We start from the raw sequence: 21080 nt of genomic DNA, 5'->3' as shown, positions 1-21080 counted from the left end.
TAATGGTTATATGAAAAAATTGTGAATTTAAAACGTCATGACATGATACATACATAAACAACAGGAATTCTGCAGATGCTGGAAATTCAAGCAACACACACAAAAGTTGCTGGTGAACGCAGCAGGTCAGGCAGCATCTCTAGGAAGAGGTGCAGAAACGTTGACTGCACCTCTTCCTAGAGATGCTGCCTGGCCTGCTGCGTTCACCAGCAACTTTTATGATACATACATGCCCTGCTCAAAGTAAACACAAGCTAAGACTCGCATCTCTCAGCTCTCTCGTTTTCCTTTGAATTAGTTTAATGTTTTGAAGTTACAAGACATAATGTACACGGAAACAGACTGTGAAATGCATCGTTTGTCTAGGACAAGTGAACACACAAGTTGACCACAGTAGATCGCGAATTGGGAGAAATTTGTAGGAAGTGAGTCTTACCTGTAAAATAAGCACAAAGTAGTCAACTGGTCTACCTCGAATGTAGAGATAGTGGTCTGGACTGTACTTGTTGTCCTCGTCAAACTTAATCTCATTGATGACGTCAGGATGCTTAAGGAGGCGGAGGAGGATCTTCTCTGAAAAATGTGCAGCACTGAAGTGACTGACCTCTGCAGAGGAGAACGGGAGAGGTCAGTTGCCAGAAACCATCTGAGCATACTGCCACAAACACAAGAAAATTTGCAGATGCTGTGCTGGAAATCCAAGCAACACACGCACACACAACGCTGGAGGAACTCAGCAGGCCAGGTAGCATCTGCAAAAAGAGTATAGCCCACGTTTCGGGCCGAAACCATTCATCAGGACTGGAAAGAAAGATGAGAAGGTGGGGGGAGGAGAGGAAGAAGTACAAGGTGGCAGGTGACTGGTGGAATCAGGAGAGGGGCAGGGGATGAAGTAAAGAGCTGGGAAGTTGATAGTTGAAAGAGATAAAGGGCCAGAGAAGGGGGAATCTGATCAGAGAGGGTAGAAAACCATGGAAGAAAGGGAAAGGGGAGGAGGAGCACCAGAGGGAGGTGATGGGCAGGTAAGGAGATGAGGTGAGAGAGGGAAATAGGAATAGGGAATAGTGAGGGGACGGGGGCATTATCAGAAGATTGAGAAATCGATGTTCATGCCATCACGTTGGAGGCTACCCAGACGGAAAAAATGGTGTTGCTTCTCCAACTCAAGTATGCCTCATTGCAGCAGTGGAGGAGGCCACAGACTGACATATCGGAACTGGAATGGGAAGTGGAATTAAAATGGATGGCCACCGGGAGATCCTGTTTTTTCTGGCGGATGGGAGTGTAAGTGCTTGGCGAAGCAGCCTCCCAACCTACGTCGGGTCTCGCCGATATACAGAAAGCCACACCAGGAGCACCGGACACAGTAGGTGACCCAAGCAGACTCACAGGTGAAGTGTCGCCTCACCGGGACGGATCGTCTGGGGCCCTGAATGATAATGAGGGAGGAGGTGTAGCACTGGTTCCGCTTGCAAGGATAAGCGCCAGGAGGGAGATCAGTGGGAGGGATGTAATGATAAAGGAGTCGCAGAGGAGGCAGTGATCCCTGTGGAAAGCAGAAATGGGGGGGGGGGGGGGAAGAGGATGTGCTTGGTGGTGGGTTCCCGATGGACATGGCAGAAATTATGGTAAATTAGTGTTGGACACGGAGGCTAGTGGGATGTTAGGGGAAGACAAGAGGAAGCCTATCTCTGGAGGGGTGGAGGGAGGATGGGATGAGGGTGGATGTGCGCAAAATGGAAGAGATGTGGGTGAGGACAGCATTGATAGTGGAGTAAGAAAAGCCCCTTTCTCTGAAGGAGAATATCTCATTAGATCTGGAATGAAAAGCTCCACCCTGAGAGCAGATTTCTTCTTTGGCTCCTCCCATTTCCTTCAAACCGAAGGTGTAGCCATGGGCACTCATAAGCCTGGCTTTTTATCAGCCTCGAGGAACACTATGTTCCAAGCCGACACTGGTATCACTCCCCAAATCTTCCTACGATACATCGGCAACTGCATGGGTGCTGCTTCCTGCACCCACGCTGAGCTCATCGACTTCATCAACTTTACCTCCAGCTTCCTCCCTGCCCTCAAATTTACCCGGTCCATTTCCGACACCACCTTCCCCTTTCTCAATCTCTCTGCATCGCTGGAGATGGTTTATCAATGGATATCCTTTATAAACCCATTGATTTTCACAGCTACCTGGGCTATACCTCTTCCCACCCTGTCACCTGCAAAAACGCCATCCCCTTCACTCAGTTCCTCCATCTGCACCGACTGCATCTGCTCTCAGGATGAGGCTTTTCATTCCAGATCTAATGAGATGTCCTCCTTCTTCAAAGGGGATTTCTTTCCTCCACGATCAACACTGCCCTCACCCATATATCTTCCATTTTGCACACACCTGCCCTCACCCATCCTCCTGCCACTCCACCAGGGACAGGATTCCTCTTGTCTTCACCTACCACCCCACTAGCATCCGTGTCCAGCACATAATTCTCCGTAACTTCTGCAATCTCTAATGTCATCCCCCACCAAGCACATCTCCCCCCCCGCCACTTTCTGTTTTTCACAGGGATGGGCATGGGGTCCCTACACGACTCCCATGCCCATTTGTTCCTCCCCACTTATCTCCCCTCCCGGTAATTATCCTTGCAAGCGGAACATGTGCCACACCTGTCCCTACACCTCCTCCCTCACTACCATTCAGGGTCCCCAAACAGTCCTTCCAGGTGAGGTGATACTTCACCTGTGAGCCTGTTGGGGTCATCTACTGTATCCAGTGCTCCTGGTGTGGCCTCCTGCATATCAGTGAGACCCGACGTAGATTGGGAGACCGCTTCACCAAGCGCCTACGCTCTGTCCGCCAGAAAAATCAGGATCGAACAGAAAAGCCCAATTCAATTCTACTTCCCATTCCAACATGACAGTCCACGGCCTCTTCTACTGCTGCGATGAGGCCAAACTCAGGCTGGAGGAGCAACACCTGAAATTCCATCTGAGTAGCATCCAACCCGATGGCATGATCATCAATTTCCTCGACCGTTACCCCCCGCCCTTCACCACTCCCCATTCCCGTTTCCCTCTCTCATCTCATCTCTTTACCTGCCCATCACCTCCCTCCAATGTTCCTCCTCCTCCTCCCTTTTCCATGGCCTTCTGTCCTCTCCTATCAGATTCCCCCTTCTCCAGCCCTTCCATCTCTTTCACCAATCAACTTCCCAGCTCTTTACTTCACCCCCTCCCCCTCCCAGTTTCACCTTTCACCTGCCACATTGTACTTCTTCCTCCTCTCCCCCCGACCCCCATCTTCTTAATCTGACTTCTCCCCTTCCTTTCCAGACCTGTTGAAGGGTCTTGGCCCAAAACGTTGATTGTTAACTCCATAGATGCTGCCTGGTCTGCTGAGTTCCTTCAGCATTTTGTGTGTGTTGAGCGTACTGCCTGGTCACTGGGTATATAACACTCAGTACACAAAGTATACAGGCTCACAAGAACAACCCCACTGCAGGCAGCTCTGCGTCCCATGTCCATACCCTTCAGTATGTTGCCTTGGAGTGTGTCCAGGATAGAACTGGATCTCCACCTAACTACCCACAGGTATTGGGGTTCACCTCTCTTGGGGGAGGTGATAGGATGGAACTCATGCACCCCAGACGCTAGAATGGCTTTTCCATAGGAGACAGGCTGTCTGGGATTCATCTCACACCTCAGCCCCACCACCCCTGTCGCTGGGCAGTGTTTACAAATGTCTAATTTTTTTTTTAATATATAGACAAGATCACAAACTGGTCAAAGAGTGGAAAATGCTCTATGTGCAGAGCAAGAAAACAGAGTAGTGTGACCAAATGTTTTTAGTGAGTCGTGTGAGTAATGGTTGCCATTGTTGTTGTTCCTCTCCATGCGGTGTGGCGCATCGGGCAGTAACCCTGCCAGTTCTTTAGCGTTTTCTCTGTTTTTTTAATGAGGCCGGGTTGCCAGCTCAACACTCAACACAGCCCGGATGGAAAGTGTACAAGGAGCCGGCTGGATTCGAACCCAGGACCACGCGCCTTGAAGTCCGGTGCTGATGCCACTACACCACCGGCCCACTATATTAGTAATGGTACACACTGGCAACTTACAGTGCAGGAGTGACAAATCGGGCCCGTCAAGGAGAGAAAAAAAAACGTGGGGTAGGCACAAGGAACAATACCCTTGATGATCAAATCCCAACACCATCATCCTGACCCACATCCTCCATACACCTTCCCTGTTGTGCTTGGTTTCCACTCCTGCAACTATCTGATATAGTGTATAAACAAAGTGATTGTACCCAAACTTGGCGCCGAGTCATTGCGGCCACAAGACTGGACTCAAAAGCCGAACAGGACAACAAGACCATATGACATAGGAGTAGAATGAGGCCATTCAGCCCATTGTCTGCTCTGCCATTCCATCATGGCCGATCTATTATCCCTCTCAACCCCATCTTCCTCCCTTCACCCCGCCGCTCTTTTTTTTTTGTTGCTATTTTGTGCAATTTTGATCGGGGCAGATCGGCTCTGCAGTCTGCAGATAACAAACCACACAATGTTAGACTGAACTGAACATGGCTGGGCTCCCGATGACTTTGGTGGTACTCCGTGTTTTTTGCTAGTTTTTTTTTGCCGTTTACATGATTTGTTCTTTTTTTTTTTGCACTTTGGGGGTTGATGCTTTGCTTTGAACGGGTTCCATGGTTTTCTTTTTTTCGTGGCTGTCTGTGACCATTTAATCACAAACAATTGACAACGACCAATTAATCTACTAACCAATATATCCTCTGGACTGTGCAAGGAAACCCACACGGTCACAGGGAGAACACCAAAACTCCTCACAGTTGGGCGCTGGTTACGATATCCGCCCTCCAGAAAGCCCCGACCTGTAAAGGTGTTGCACTAACCGCTATGCGACTGTGGCACCCTAATATCTACGCCCACGAGTTTCTACCGGGGCTGATCAGTTGTAGGAAGACCGGCCCTGTTTAGCTTGCAGTGTCAGAGAACCACCGCACAGAAAACAAGCCTTTCTCCCCATCTTGACCCTTTTGCATGGCATGGTCATATTGCTCCAAACCCCTCCATCCTTGTACCAAAATTCTCTTAATGTTCTGTAAAGCTCTGGTTAAAATTTTTACTGCAGTGCTGTAGGTATTTCATTATATCGGTTCTGTAAAAGCAGTGTGTTCTATTTTTAGAAGGCTTTGTTTTGGCGAAAAGATAATGGGCTATGATGTTCAACTTAGGAATGTTGTGTCAGCCAATCAGGGTGGTGGAATCGGGAGAAAGATCGAGAGAGAGGGGCAGAGAGAGAGAATTGAGACAGACAGAGTTTCAGAGTTTTTTTTGGTGGGAGCGGCGGAGAGGACAGGAAGAAAGATGGTTGAGGATTTCTTTAGAAGGAGCATCCCTGTTGCCCAAGGTGCTTTGTGCAGATGAATGACTCCAAGGAGGAAGGGCCAATGCTCCGAAGGGACTGCTCATTTGTTCGAGATGGATGTCAAGTGACACTCAGGAAGTGGTGTGTGCTTTCACGCAGACCGTGGGTGGGTTCAGCATGCGAGTTAAAGACAACTCCAGCATGAGATCCAACTTCATGTGCACATTTGGACTGCGTTAAACTGTAATGGACCGTTTTATTTCCTGTTTCTTTTTCCTACTAACTGTTTGATAAAGCTGAAATTTATAAAAATATTTTTTATAATTTTATGCAGTGTACTATTTGTTATTCCTTGCCGACCAACAATTGTGTATGGGCAGTATTTACGCAGCATTTGTTCAAATCGAGGTTTCATTAATCGGAACATCATAACGTTCCTGTTCGGTTGAATCTCAAATCATACCGACCCTGGATGCCTACTGCTTATGAAAGGAGGCCTTCTCATCACCGGGTCCCGTGGCTGTTAGCAGGGCCAGCAACGAGCCAAGTTTCCATACAGGCTTGGTGAGGGGGCTTCATTTACAATTGAATCTGCATTCATTACTTATGCTGACAGCTCATTCCACACTCTAACCACCCTCTGAGTGACATTCCCCCTCAGATTCCCCTTAAATACTTCACCTTTCATTCTTAACCTATGGCCTCGAGTTCCAGGCTCAAATGAACTCAAGGAAAAAAAGCCTGCTTGTACTTACTCTATCTATACCCCTCAACTTTAAATCATTCGTTTGTTAAGTGGTGACATAGGTGATGGCAGTCTTTCCATGACCATGATTGTTTTTAGTAAAATTTCTACAGCAGTAGTTTGCCATTGCCTTATTCTGGGCAGAGTCTTTACAAGATGGTGACCCCAACCATTGTCAATATTCTTCAGAGATTGTCTTCTTGGCATCAGTGGTCACATAACCAGGACTTGTGATAGGCACCAGCTGCTCTCGTGGCTTCACGTGACCCTGATCGGGGGCTAAGCAGGTGCTACACCTTGCCCAAGGGTAGTGGAGGGAAGCAGCATCTTACACCTCCTTTGGCGGGGACATATCTCCACCCTGACACCCACAATTTTGTATACCTCTAGAAAATCTCCCCTCTTTCTTCTACACTCCAGGGAATAAAGACCCAGCTTATTCAGGTCCTCAAATGTTGGCACCATATTTGTAAATTTTCTCTCTACTCTTTCAACATTATTGATGTCGTTCCCGTAGGTCAGCGGTCCCCAACCACCGGGCCGCAAACCATGTGCTACCGGGCCGTGAGGAAACGATACGAGTCAGCTGCACCTTTCCTCATTCCCTGTCACACACTGTTGAACTTGAACATAGGGTTGCCAACTGTCCCGTATTTGTCGGGACATCCCGTATATTGGGCTAAATTGATTTGTCCCACACGGGACAATTTAACTATTTATGGATCTATTACTATTTATTATCTATGGTGCAACTGTAACGAAAACCAATTTCCCCCGGGATCAATAAAGTATGACTATGACTATCTACCACAGACACAAAACCATGTTGATTAGCCTTGTCAATCCCAATACTTATTGTACATATCCAGTCCCTTGGAATACCTTGAAATAATTTACCCACAACTGATGTCAGGCTCACCAGCTGATAATTTCCCAGTTTATATTAAGTACAGCAGCAATCGCACAGAGAAGCCAGGCTCTGCATGGAAACTTAATGATACTGGTAACAAAGCCTCGATCCCCACAGAACTTCCAGCTTCTGGAGAGGAAGTGGATTCTGCAGCAGAAATGCCTGCCAGCCCCAAGCAGAGTAACACACACAGAACGCTGGAGGAAGTCAGCAGGCAAGGCAGCATCTATGGAGGGGAATAAACAGTCAACATTTCAGTCCGAGACACTTCATCAGGACTGAAAAGGAAGTGGGTAGAAGCAAGAAGGTGTTAGTAAGGGAAGAATACAAGCAGGCGGGTAATAGGTGAGGGAGAAGATGGATGGGTGGGAGGGAGGAATGAAGTGAGAAGCTGGGAGGGGATCGGTGGAAGAGGTAAAGAGTTGAAGGAGGAATCTGATAGGAGAGGAGAGCGGACCATAGAAGGGAAGGAGGAGGGGCACCAGAGGGAGGTGACAGGCAGGTAAGGAGAAAAGGGGCAACAGGAAAGCCAGAAAAGGGAATGGAAAAAGGGAAGGGAGAGGGAGGGGAAATTAAGTTAACAGAAGAGGGTATGTCCTGTGTGGTAGGTGGTCATAGTCATACTTTATTGATCCCGGGGGAAATTGGTTTTCGTTACAGTTGCACCATAAATAATAAATAGTAATAAAACCATAAATAGTTAAATAGTAATATGTAAATTATGAAATAAGTCCAGGACCAGCCTATCGGCTCAGGGTGTCTGACCCTCCAAGGGAGGAGTTGTAAAGTTTGATGGCCACAGGCAGGAATGACTTCCTATGACGCTCTGTGTTGCATCTCGGTGGAATGAGTCTCTGGCTGAATGTACTCCTGTGTCCACCCAGTACATTATGTAGTGGATGGGAGACAGTCCAAGATGGCATGCAACTTAGACAGCATCCTCGTGAGAGAGTCCAGTTCCATCCCCACAACATCACTGGCCTTACGAATGAGTTTGTTGATTCTGTTGGTGTCTGCTACCCTCAGCCTGCTGCCCCAGCACACAACAGCAAACATGATCGCACTGGCCACCACAGACTCGTAGAACATCCTCAGCATCGTCCGGCAGATGTTAAAGGACCTCAGTCTCCTCAGGAAATAGAGGCGGCTCTGACCCCTCTTGTAGACAGCCTCAGTGTTCTTTGACCAGTCCAGTTTATTGTCAATTCGTATCCCCAGGTATTTGTAATCCTCCACCATGTCCACACTGACCCCCTGGATGGAAACAGGGGTCACTGGTACCTTAGCTCCCCTCAGGTCTACCACCAGCTCCTTAGTCTTTTTCACATTAAGCTGCAATAATGATGGATGCTACCTTTTTGAGGCATTGTCTTTTGAAGGTTCCCTCAATGCTGGGGAGGCTTGTGCCCATGATGGAGCTGGCTGAGTTTACAACCCTCTGCAAATCTTTTCCAATCCAGATGGTGATGCAACCAGTCACAATGCTCTCCGTGGGACATCTGTAGAAATTTGCCAATTTTTGGTGACCATATCAAATCTCCTCAAACTCCAAATGAAATATAGCCACTGTCAAGCCTTCTTCGCAATTACATCAATATGTTGGATCCAGGGGAGATCATCAGACATGTTGATACCCAGGAACTTGAAACCACTCACTCTTTCCACTGATCCCACGATGAGGACTGGTGTGCATTCCCTCGACTTCTCCTTCCTGAAGCCCACAATCAATTGCTTGGTCTTACCGACGTAGAGTGCAAGGTTGTTATTGTTGTTAAACCACTCAACCAGTTGACAAATTGTCACACCTGGTCACCATCTGGGATTCTGCCAACAGTTGTGTCACTGGCAAATTTCACCAACCTGTGCCATTCTCAAAATGCCACTCTGGTGTCAGCAAATGTACAGCTCAGAGGAAACGTGACAGCATACACAAAAAAAAGGGCCAACTTGTTTTTAACAAAATCTTCAAATGATAGAAGCTAAGTCACTCGCCAACAATTGTGCTATTTTTTCCCCACAGCTAGAGACAGACGAGATGTGTAATTACCTGGATCCCTGTAATTAAGTCTTGACTTGTGGCTGACTGAGTTCTCTGAACCCATCTGTCTAACCAACACAGTGCCACCCAACACAATGAGCTTTTCAGAGCCAGCGGCTGAACGTCTGACATTGGAAATGAAGTCATTCCTAGCAGGAGTCTGGCTCCCAGCTCCCTGATATCCACTCAGTGGTCCGAATATATAAGCAAGGATGTAATGCTGAGGCTTTATAAGGCAGTGGTGAGGCCTCACTTGGAGTATTGCGGGCAGCTTTGGGCTCCTTATCTAAGAAATGATGTGCTGACATTGGAGAGGGTTCACAGGACCATCACAAGAAAGAAAGGGTTATCCTATGAGAAGCGTTTGATGGATTTGGGCCTGTACTCACTGGAACTTAGAAGAATGATGGGGGATCTTATTGAAACCTATCATAAGTTGAAAGGCTTTCATAGAGTGGATGTGGAGGGGATGTTTCCTCTAGTAGGACTTTGAGTGTGGAATAATTGTTGGTGCTAGATAGGATGGTTTGAGTATCTCAGAAACTGCTGATCTCCTGGGATTTTCAAGCACAACTGTCTCTATGGTTTAGAGAGAACGGTGGCAAGAAAAAAAGGCTTGTTAATGGGAGAGGTCAGAGGAGAATGGCCAGACCATTTCAAACTGACAAGAAGGTGACACTGATCACTGTGTAGCACTACACTGTTGTGCCACACCTATTCTCATCATCAGAGCAGATATGACGAAGGCAGAGGAACTGGGAGAAGGGAAAGATGAATCAGAGGATCTCACATACCATCCTAAACTATCGGTAGACTACTGACGTAGTGCATGCCACCTACACTATGCACTGCAGATACTCACTTAGATAACACCATCTGCACCTCTCTACCAGCCCAGGGAAATAGGCAGATAGAAATACCAGACCCTGCAAGTCTCCCCACCGTGCTGTAGACAATACTAACTAGGACGTTCATCAGCCCTTCATTCAAATCCTACAAATCCCTCTCCAACAGCACGGTGTAAGTACTTTCACCAGAAGAAACACAGTGGTTAAAGGTGATGGCTCACCCTAATCTTCTCAGTTAGGTACAGACATTTTGGGCCTTGGGAGCAATACCTAGACCCTGAGCTGGCATCAGTGAGCCACAGTGGGAACTGTCATCCAGAGAATGAGAGAGCACTTGTAGGGAAAGAGAAAGGCAGGGTTTTATTCACACTTGATTGCACAATAACCAGAAAGCAGAACCTCGGCACAAGGAAGCAACCTCTCACCTGTGGACAAGAAGCGGTGAGCAGCCAGCAGCAGCTGAGGGGAGACCTTAATTTGCACCTCATTAACATCTGGCTTGAAGGCCGAGTAGTCCCTTTTCTTGCCATAATGAACAGCTTTCTTTTTACTTCGATTGTCAGCTGAAAAAGACACAGAAATTATTTTAAACATACCTGCTCCTAATTATTCCACATCCTACATCTATCCTCCTTCACCTATCATTGGTCCACCAATCCCTTCTTACGGTCTCAGCCCTAAACTTCAACTGTTCACTATTTTCCACTGATGCTGCCTGACCTGCTGAGTTCCTCCAGCATTTTGTGCGTGTTGGTTTGGATTTCCAGCATCTGCAGATTTCTCGTGTTAGTGAAATACCTACCAGCCCTGTCTCTTTCTTTTTTCTTTTTAAATCTTTTTATTAATTTTTCAAAATTATAAACTCAATAACACAGTTGGTACAAAGAGATTGGAAAAATGTTCATCAGCATATATAAAATAAATTTTAAGTAACATAGAAATAAAAAACTTCCAAACTCAAAATGAGATTAAACATTACCAAAGAAATAAAAAGAAAAAAAATATAAACCAAAAAAAAACCCCAAAAAAAAGGCAAAACAGGGCTAGACCAACAACTTGCATCAGACAAGATCCATAATGTCGCTAACTCCGCTCCTCTCATCATATAATCTTAGAAAAAAGATTCGGAAAGGTCAGATTACATCATATGAAAATGTTGCATAAAAGGTTTCCAGGTATCTTCAAATTTAACCGAAGGGTCAAAAATATCACTTCTAATTTTTTCTAAATTTAAACTTAATATGGTTGTAGAAAACCATTGGAATGTAGTTGGAGGATTAATTTCCTTCCAGTTCAACAAAATAGATCTTCTCGCCATTAAAGTAACAAAAGCTATCATTCGAGAGGCTGAAGAAGATAAAGATCCATGTTCTACCATTGGCAATCCAAAGATTGCCGTAATAGGATGGGGTTTTAGCCCTGTCTCACAACTCATCACTCCATCTATCACCGACTGGCGTCTCATCACGCCACCTCACTCCACCAATCACCCATGATTGTCTCTCACCTCCTCACTCCACCAATCACCCACTGGCTCTGTCTCTCGCCTCCTCACTGCACCAATCACCCACTGGCTCTGTCTCTCACCTCCTCACTCCACCAATCACCCACTGGCTCTGTCTCTCGCCTCCTCACTCCACCAATCACCCACTGGCTCTGTCTCTCGCCTCTGCACTCCATCAATCACCCACTGGCTCTGTCTCTCGCCTCCTCACTCCACCAATCACCCACTGACTCTGTCTCTCACCTCCGCACTCCACCAATCACCCACTGGCAGTCTCATCACGCATCCTCACTCCACCAATCACCCACTGGCTCTGCCTCTCACCTCCTCACTCCACCAATCACCCACTGGCAGTCTCATCACGCATCCTCACTCCACCAATCACCCACTGGCTGTCTCTCACCTCCTCACTCCACCAATCACCTACCAGCACTGTCTCCCCACCAGTCCTGATGCAGGGTTTCAATCCAGAACGTTGACAGTCCTTTCCCTACCTACAGATGCTGCTCAGCCTATTGTTCCTCCAGAAAATTGTCTGCTGATCCAGACTCCAGTGTCTGCAGTCTCTCACAACTCTATTCCACACAAAGACCATAAGACATAGGAGCAGAATCAGACCACTCATCTCCATCATAGCTATTTATTATCCCTCTCAATCTTATTCTCCTTCCTTCTCCCTGTAACTTTGACACCCTGATTAATCATGAATTCACCGAACGCTATTTTAAATATACCCAATGACTTAGCCTCCACAGCCACCTGTAAAGGTTTAATTTAATGTCAGAGAAATGCATACAATACACATCTTGAAACGCCTTTCCTTCGCAAAGCATCCATGAAAACAGAAGAATGAACGGCAGTTAAACATAAGAACCCCAATGTCCACCCCCCCCCCAGTTTCCCCCTCCCGCTCGTAAGCGACAGCAAGGCAACTGTAACCCCCTCCCCACCCCAGCCAAAAAAAAGTGCACTGTCTACCGAGCACAAGCGTGAGCTAGGCGATAGCAAAGACATAGACTTTGCAGTTACCCCAAAGATCATCACATTTCATCCGGCACCTCACCTGGAAGGACTGTTTAGGGCCCTGAATGGAAGTGAGGGAGGAGGTGTACGAGCAGGTGTAGCACTTTTTCAGCTTGCAGGGATAGGTGCTAGGAGGGAGATCAGTGGGGAGGGAACGACTGGACAAGGAAGTCATGTGGGGAGCAATCCCTGTGGAAAGCAGAAAGTGTGTGTGTGGGGGGAGGGGGAAGGATGTGCTTGGTGGTGGGATCCCATTGGAGGTGGCGGAAGTTTCAGGAATTATGTGCTGGATGCAGAGGCTAGTAGGGTGGTAGGTGCAGGACAAGAGGAATGTCAGAGCTATCTACCTTCCTCCTGTTGATACACTCTCAGGTGTCAAAGTAACTCACTGTATAAATCTGATTCGTCAAGAATCTCCGATTTGATGATTTCTTCAATGACGTCCTCCAGCGTGACAAGTCCCAGCACCTCGTAGAAGGGATCTCCTTCACCTTCACTATTCACCTTCTGTACAATCGCCAGGTGTGATTTACCTGAGAGCGTCAGAAATAACCATATTTTGGCGTCAAAAGAACACATCAAAATGAATAAAGAATGTACTAACAAACTACATTAAACTAACAACCATCATGTTAAATTTGTTTATTAAGAAATATAGCACAGTAACACGGCCTTCCAGCCCAATGAGCTCCATCACCCTATTACACCCATGTAACTAATTAACCTACTAATTTCTACAGATACACTATGGAGAGCATTCTTTTTTTATTATTAATTTTTTATTGCAACACCAATTTACATTCAATACAACCAATTGCCAATTACATTTTGACTGTTTAACCCAGCCACCTTCCAACCTTCATCATCCCCCTCCAACCCCTCTCTTCCCCCCATCCCTCTCCCCTCCACCAGTCAACTGAATAGTAGTGCATACACAGATAAAGCATTCCTATTTTAACAAAAGATCTTTTAAGTTAGATATCAAATTTGTCCACATTATGATTATGTTTGGTCGTGCATCATTTACTCTTGCTGATGAAAGTTCCAGTTAAGAAATGTCCAAAAAGCTCCGAAGCCAGTGAGTATTGGAAATATCATGGGGAGGTTTCCAACGCTGGACTGCAATCTTCTTAGCTGCAGTCAGGCCTGCCAGCCAGACTTTGCGTGTTTTTTTCCCGTAAGGGAAAGGTGGGAGTCATCATTTAGAAGATGTACAGTGGGGTCCATTCGTAATTGTACCCCTGTTAGTTCTGTAAGAACACTGATAACCCTTCCCCACAAACCAAAAACCCCTGGACATTCCCATACATGTATAAAAGAGCCAATGGTTCCGTGGGGGCAAAATGGGCAATATGGGTCAGGAACCAATCCCATTTGATGTCTAATTCTCGGTGTTAAATATGCTCTATGACAAAATTTCAAGTGTATATACCGATGATTTGGGTTTTTCGAAGCACTGGCAGCGTTATCCCAAATTGCATCCCAGTCTAAGTCTCGTCCCAATTCAGATATGTCCCTATCCCAGGCTTTCATTCCTGATGTGGGTATATAATTCTGGGAATTTAATTTATCATAGATATATGACACTATCTGTCCTGGAGCACTCTGTACGTGGAGAGCATTCGAATGGTTGTATCACTACCTAGTATAGAGGGGCCACTGCAGAAGGTGATGGGGCAGAGATACATCTCTACCAAAGGAGGTGTGAGGCGCTCCTTCCCTCTGCTAGCCTGCAGGTCACCCTCGAGCAAGGTGTAGCACCTGCTTAGCCCCTCCCCCCCGATCAGGGTCACGTGAAGCCAAGGGGGCAGGTAGCGGATGGTCATATGAGCAGCTGGTGTACATCACAAGTCCTGGTTATGGGACCATTGACGCCAGGCAGACAATCTCTGAAGAGTATTGATAATGGTTGGGGTCACCTGTCTTGTAAAGACACTGCCCAGAAGGCGGCAATGGCAAACCACTTCTGTAGAATTTGTCAAGGACAACCATGGTCATGAAAAGACCATGATCGCCTATGTCATACGACACAGCACATAATGATGACGACAATGGCACAGGACTGGAAAAAGCTGCAGAGGTTTGTAAACTCAGCCAGCTCCATCATGGCCACTAGCCTCCGCAGCTTCGAGGACATCAACACAGTACGCCACGATGCTCGGCAAAACACGAACACAAGTGCCAAAGCAACAACAGCAAAACAAGCTGCGTTCTTTATTCCCATGCACGCCCACAGTCGACGTTCCGGGCTGAAACCCTTCGGCAGGACTTTAGAAAGAAAAAGGATGAAGAGTAGATTTAAAAGGTGGGGGAGGGGGGAGAAGAGAGAGAGAGCCACCAGGTGATAGGTGAAACCTAGAGGAGGAAGGGATGAAGTAAACAGCTCAAATGTTGATTGGTGAAAGAGACAGAAGGCCATGGGAGAATGAAGGGGGGGGGGAAGCAGAGAGGAGCACCAGAGGGAGGCAATGAGCAGGCAAGGAGGTAAGGTGAAAAAGGGAAAAAGGGATGGGAAATGGAGAAGACTGTGGGGATTTAAATTTATGGATCCCCGCACATGATGGGTAGAGGTGGGATTGGTCTGTTTGAAATTCCTTGAGCGTACTGATAGAATGCTAGTCTGCACTGTCCCCTTAAAGGGATAGGATTGCCGTCTCACTGATAAAACTACCCATTCCCTTTCATCCTCCTGCATCTTCTCTGCAGCCCGGAAATATTTTAAATTGTTACCACTGAAACTCTCCTCAAGATTGTGGCCAATGGGAATACAGGCTTCTTAGCAGCGTAGAAGAACAGAGGGATCTTGGGGACCATGTCCACAGATCCTTCAACATTGCTACGCAAATCAACAGCGTGGTTAAGGTGGTGTGTGGTGCATTGGCCTTCAATAAAAAGTTCAAAGTACATATATGTCACCATATAAACCCCTGAGGTTCATTTTCTTGTGGGCATACTCAATAAATCTATAGAATAATAACTATAACAGAATCAGTGAAAGACCGCCCAACTTGGGCATTCAACTAGAATGCAGAAGACAAAAATAGTGGATGGATAGACGGATAAGCAGGCAATAAGTATTCAGAACGCGAAATGAAGAGTCCTGGAAAGTGAGTCTATTGATTGTGAGAACATTTCAATGATGGGGCAAGTGAAGTTGAGTGAAATTATCCCCTTTGGTTCAAAGGTCTGATGGTTGAAGGCTAATAACTGTTCCTGAACTTGGTGTGAGTCCTGTGACCCCTGTACCTTCTTCCCGATGGCAGCAGTGAGAAGAGAGTACCGTAAATTCCAGTGTATAAGCCGGGAATTTGGCCCTAAAATTAGGGGGTCGGCTTATACAGAGGATGCCAACTTTGGAAAAACAAATACACGGAAGACAGGTCGTATTTATTGGCTGTTTTTGAGTCAAATACAAAAAAAAATACAAACGCTTATGAAATCTACACAAAAGGAAAAAAATCTACAAAACACATTCTGTTTCTCAATTTACTTGTACACACTGTTGTCGTCAAACGTTCAGAGATTGAAACTCTCACACTCTTCACTATCTAACTCTCCAAAAATCGTGTCCCATTCTTCGGCAGTCACCATATCATCGTAAGGATTGTCAATTTCTGCTTCGACATTGTCATTTGCAGCTTTACTGGCTGCCAAATCTCCATCATCTTCTTCCCAAAGCAAGTGATCTTCAGTGCCATCCAAAGCATTGCTGATGCTGCACTTCCTGAAGGCCTTCACAATGCACGTGGCCCTCATTTCCTCCCACGACTGCGCTACCCACTCGCAAACTGTAGCTGGAGATGCAGCCCTCATATTTCCCGCTGGAGTGAATGATGGATTTCCAGGCATCATCCATTCGTTCCACTGTCAACGCATGAATTCTTTGAATGGTTTGTTTAAACTCACATCTAGTGACTGGAGCACGGACGTCAAACCACCGGGGATGACAGCAATGTCCGTATTTTTAGCTTTCAATGCTGCTTTTGTCTCACCTGACAAGTGCGCTTTGAACATGTCCTAGACAAGTAGCGACCTTTCCTGAAACCTTCGGGACGTCGACGCCACACCTCTTTAACCCACTTCAAGCAACCCGCTTCGTCCATCCAGCTGTGTTCTTGATCGTAAACAACAACACCCTGCGTGAATTATTCTTTCTTTGGGAATGTTTTCCTCTCAAAAATGACCATCAGTGGTAGTTTGGTCCCATCAGCCATACACCTTAACATGACAGTAAAATGTTGCTTCTCATGTCCAGTTGTTTTGACAAGGACTGTTTTCTCCCCCTTCTGATTGACAGTGCGGTTGCCAGCAAAATCAAAGAACATTGGTGTCTCGCCCATGTTACCGATCAGTGAGAGCGGGTAAGAATGTGCCTTTCGATGCTTGATTACAAATGATTGGAAGGCCATAATCTTATTCTCAAGGTCGCTCGGCAACTTCTGAGCAATCTTTGTTTTTTGTCTCAACACAAGATCATGTCTATTCACAAATCGAGTGCACCAACTTCGCGTAGCGTTGAAATTTTCGCTGACCTCATGGTGTTTTTCGGCCCATTTCAACGCTTGACCTCAAATCATTTCTCTGGTAACAATGTACCTAGACGATCGCTGGTGATTCACCCACTCTGAAACCTTTTCTTCCAGTTCTGGCCACTGGCATGTTTTCCTGCGGTTTACACATTTCATCTTTGGCATTTCCCTCAGCGTGTCCTCTGTCTTTCTCCACTCTCTCACTTGTTTCTCGTTTACACTAAACTTCTTAGCAGCTGCATATTTATTCATTCCTTTAGCAAAATCAACCACCTTCAGCATCATATCGCATTCATTTTAATCTTTTGTACATGGTGGTCGCAAACTCAATACTGAGTACATGTACTGATCCCATCGCCCCGTGTTATGTTTTAACGAGATTACGATGGGCGCTAAATGGCTTCACAGGGGTTACATTTTACAGGGATTCTTTACCATTGGGAACCTAATCCAAAACTTCCCTCCCTGATCCAAAACCTCTACAAAAGGGGTCGGCTTATACAAAAGTAACATGAAAAAGTCACTTTTTTAACCTTGAAAAGGGGGGTGGGGGGTCGGCTTATACACCTGAACTTACAGTATGTCCTGGGTGGTGGGGTCCGTTATGATGGATGCTGGGGAACTAGTTGAGGGATTGAGTTCAAGAACCATGAGGTAATGTTGCAGCTCCACAAAACTCTTAGAGCAGCTGAATATTGTATTCAATTCTGGTTGCCTCGTTACAGAAAGGATGTGGAAGCTTTGGAGAGGGTGCAGAAGAGACTTACCAGAATGCTGCCCAGATTACAGAGCATGTTTTATGTGGATAAGTTGAGCGAGCTACAGCTTCTCTCTTTGGAGAGGAGGATGAGAGGTGACAACACCATTGTAGGGGTGTAGATGATGAGAGGCATAAATCACATTGGTAGCCAGAGACGTTCTGATTTCAGGGTGGAAATGGCTAATACATGGGGGCATAATTTTAATGTAATTGGAGCAAAGTATGGGGAGAGGTGTCAAGGGTGTTTTTTTTTAAAAAACACAGAATGGTAGGTGCACAGAAGTAGATACATTAGAGACATTTAGAAACTCTCGAAAGACACGTGGGTGACAGTAAAATGAAGGGCTTTGTAGGAGGGAAGGATTAGATCGATCTTCGAATAGGTTAAAGGTCAGCACAATGTTGCGGGCCAAAAGACCTGTATCATCCTGTAATGTTCTATATTTTTATATCATTCCCACTCTCCCTCGGCCTATCATCCCCCTCTCACCTTGATCCACCTATCATCTGCCAGCTCCCACTGTTACTTGCATTGTCTGTACCTCAGATATCGATGCGGAGTACAGGAAGGAGATAGAGTTACCACCAGGCTCAAGGACTGCACGATTGTTATCAGATCTCTTGCACGATAAGATGGACTCTTGGCCTCAGTTTACCTCATTATGACCTTGCACTTTATCGTTCACCTCCACTGCATTTTCTCTGCAGCTTTTACACTTTATGGTTGTTGTTTTACCTTGAACTTCCTCACTGTACTGTGGAATGATTTGATCTGTACGAACAGTATGCAAGAGAAGCTTTTCACTGTATCTTGGCATATCATTATCATGTGCCGTGCCATATGACGTAGGTAATCATGGTCTCATGAACATGATTGTTTTCGCCAATTTTTTTTTTTACAAAAGCTGTTTTCCATTGCCTCATCTGGGCAGTGCCTTTACAAGACAGGTGACCCCAGCCATAATCAATACTCTTCAGAGATTGTCTGCCTGATGTCGGTGGTCACATAACCAGGAGTTGTGATATACACCGGCTGTTCATACGACCAACCACCACCTGCTCCCGTGGCTTCACGTGACCCTGATCGGGGGGCTAAGTAGGTGCTATACCTTGCCCAAGGGTGACCTGCAGGCTACCGGAGGAAAGGAGCACCTCACACCTCCTTTGGTAGAGATGCAAATCCACCCTGCCATCCAAATTTTGGTATATGTGACAACAATAAAGCAATATCAACTCTTGCCACCCCTTACCCTATATTTTTTTTAAAAAAAGATATACTGGTTATCGCCGTCCCCCCTCTTTATTTTCTCAACCCCAGATGTTGATCGTCTGCTTCCCTCCACAGAGGCTGCCTGACCCGCTATGTTCTTCCAGCATTGTGTTGCTCCAGATTCCAGCGTCTGCTCTCTCTCATGTTACCACTGAATCTGCTTCCTCCGCCCTTTCACACTGTGCAGTCCAGACCACACAACAGCGTGCCAAGTAAAAATATCTCAATGACCCTCTGCTCCTTATGCAATTATCTTAAATTGGTCCCCTCTGTTTATTGAATCTCTCACCGGGTGGTAGGGGGGAGAAGTTACTCATTATTACCATAACTATTTACATTAAGTCTCCTTTTAACTACCTCTGGCTCCAAAGAAAACAATTCCTCTGTCTCTGGCTTCTGATCTCCCACCAAATGGTGAAAATAGCCAAAATTACCCCTTATCCCTGGTTTCATATTCTGCACTGACAGCAGGATTTTTTTTAAATATAAAGAGTTTCCAAACTCAAGATGATTTCACTCACACGTAACTTCCTTTTTAAAAACTCAATTACAAGTTGTTGCCTCACCCACATCAAAAACGCCAACTTCTTGCGAGGGTTTTATGCGTCTGCAGGGCAAGAGGCTGCAATTAATTGGAGAAATTGATGACCTCACGGACCACGAGAGGGGAACAGGATTGGATCACTGACCACAAAATACAAGTGTGACTTGTGTTGTTACTCCAAGCCAGCTCGATAATAGGAGCTCAGCACTAAATTTAAACCATAAATAACAGTGCTTGCACGCAAGAAATACCGGCCACCTCTCTGTCGTAATAGACAGCACAAAAACAGAGCCCTCTCTAGCTGGCTTTCTCCCTCGATGGTTCTGCTCGTGCCTGAAGCGGAGTACCTCACACACTCACCAAACCGGGTAACAGACTCGGCACCTCACAGAACCGGGGACGGGGGCTCGGCACCCCACAGAACCGGGGACGGGGGACGGGCTCAGTACCTCACTACTTTTCTCATTTAACTCACTCATTCACTTTTTTTTTCCCTATTATGTCTTGTGTGGTATTACTACTGCAAAGCCAACACATTTCACAACATATACCAGTAAAATTAAACCTGATTCTGGTTTATTATCACAGATGTATATTGTGAAATCTGTTGCTTTGTTGCAACACAACATTGCATCACAAAAAAAAACTATAAATCACAAGAAACATACACTCAGTGGCCATTCTATTTGGTACACCTGCTCACATGCTCATTATTACAAATATCTCATCAGCCAATCATGTGACAGCAACTCAACGCTTAAAGGCATGTAGACATGTTTGAGGTTCACTTGTTGTTCAGACCAAATGTCAGAATGGGGAAGAACCCTGATTGAAGTGACTTTGATCGTGGAATGATTGCTGGTGCCAGACAGGGTGGCTTGAGTACCTCAGAAACTGCTGATACACAAGCCTCTAGAGTTTACAGAGATTTTTTTTTAAATAGTTTTATTCAGATAGAGTGTAGAACAGGCCCTTCCAACCCTTTGATCCCTGCAATTCAACAATTTAACCCTAGCCTAATCACAGGGCAATTTACAATGACTGATTAACCTAATAACCAGCATGTCTTTGGAATGTGGGAGGAAACCAGAGCACCCAGAGGAAACCCACACAGTCATGGGGAGAACGTACAAACTCCTCACAAACAGAAGGAAATGAACCCAGTCACTGCTACTGTAAAGTGTTGCGCTAACCACTGTGCTGTTATGCCGGCCTATGGGTCAATGGGTGAGGAAAAACAAAAAAAAAATCCGGTTAGCAACAGGTACCAGTTACAGGAGGTACCTAATAAGGTGGTCATTGAAAATACACAAAAAAATTAAATGTAATAAGTAATTGAAAAAAAAGAGCAAAAATAGTGAGGTAGCGTTCATGGTCCATTCAGAAATCCAATGGCAGAGCGGAAGAAGCTCTTCGTAAAACCTTGAGTGTTTGTCTTCAGGCTTCTGTACCTCCTTTCCGATGATAGTAATAAGAACAGTGCACATTCTGAGTCAAAGGTTGCTTCGTTAATGATGGATGCCA

The 21080-nt window shown here is 45.9% G+C and overlaps 1 protein-coding gene across 1 annotated transcript in view; it reads right to left on the bottom strand.

Annotated features, from left to right (window-relative positions):
• LOC140201935 (metal transporter CNNM4-like) overlaps positions 1 to 21080 on the bottom strand; it is a 64405-nt gene that overhangs the window by 19319 nt on the left and 24006 nt on the right. The window contains exons 2-4 of the mRNA XM_072266773.1: positions 12843 to 12986; positions 10352 to 10489; positions 437 to 606 (exon numbers count right to left, since the gene is read on the bottom strand). Of these exons, the coding sequence (XP_072122874.1) occupies positions 437 to 606; positions 10352 to 10489; positions 12843 to 12986 (452 nt within the window). The remainder of the gene's footprint in view (positions 1 to 436; positions 607 to 10351; positions 10490 to 12842; positions 12987 to 21080) is intronic.

This window comes from Mobula birostris, chromosome 8, assembly GCF_030028105.1.
Source record: "Mobula birostris isolate sMobBir1 chromosome 8, sMobBir1.hap1, whole genome shotgun sequence".
NCBI classification, from domain to species: Eukaryota; Metazoa; Chordata; class Chondrichthyes; order Myliobatiformes; family Myliobatidae; genus Mobula; species Mobula birostris.
This window is presented reverse-complemented; position numbering and strand designations above follow the sequence as displayed.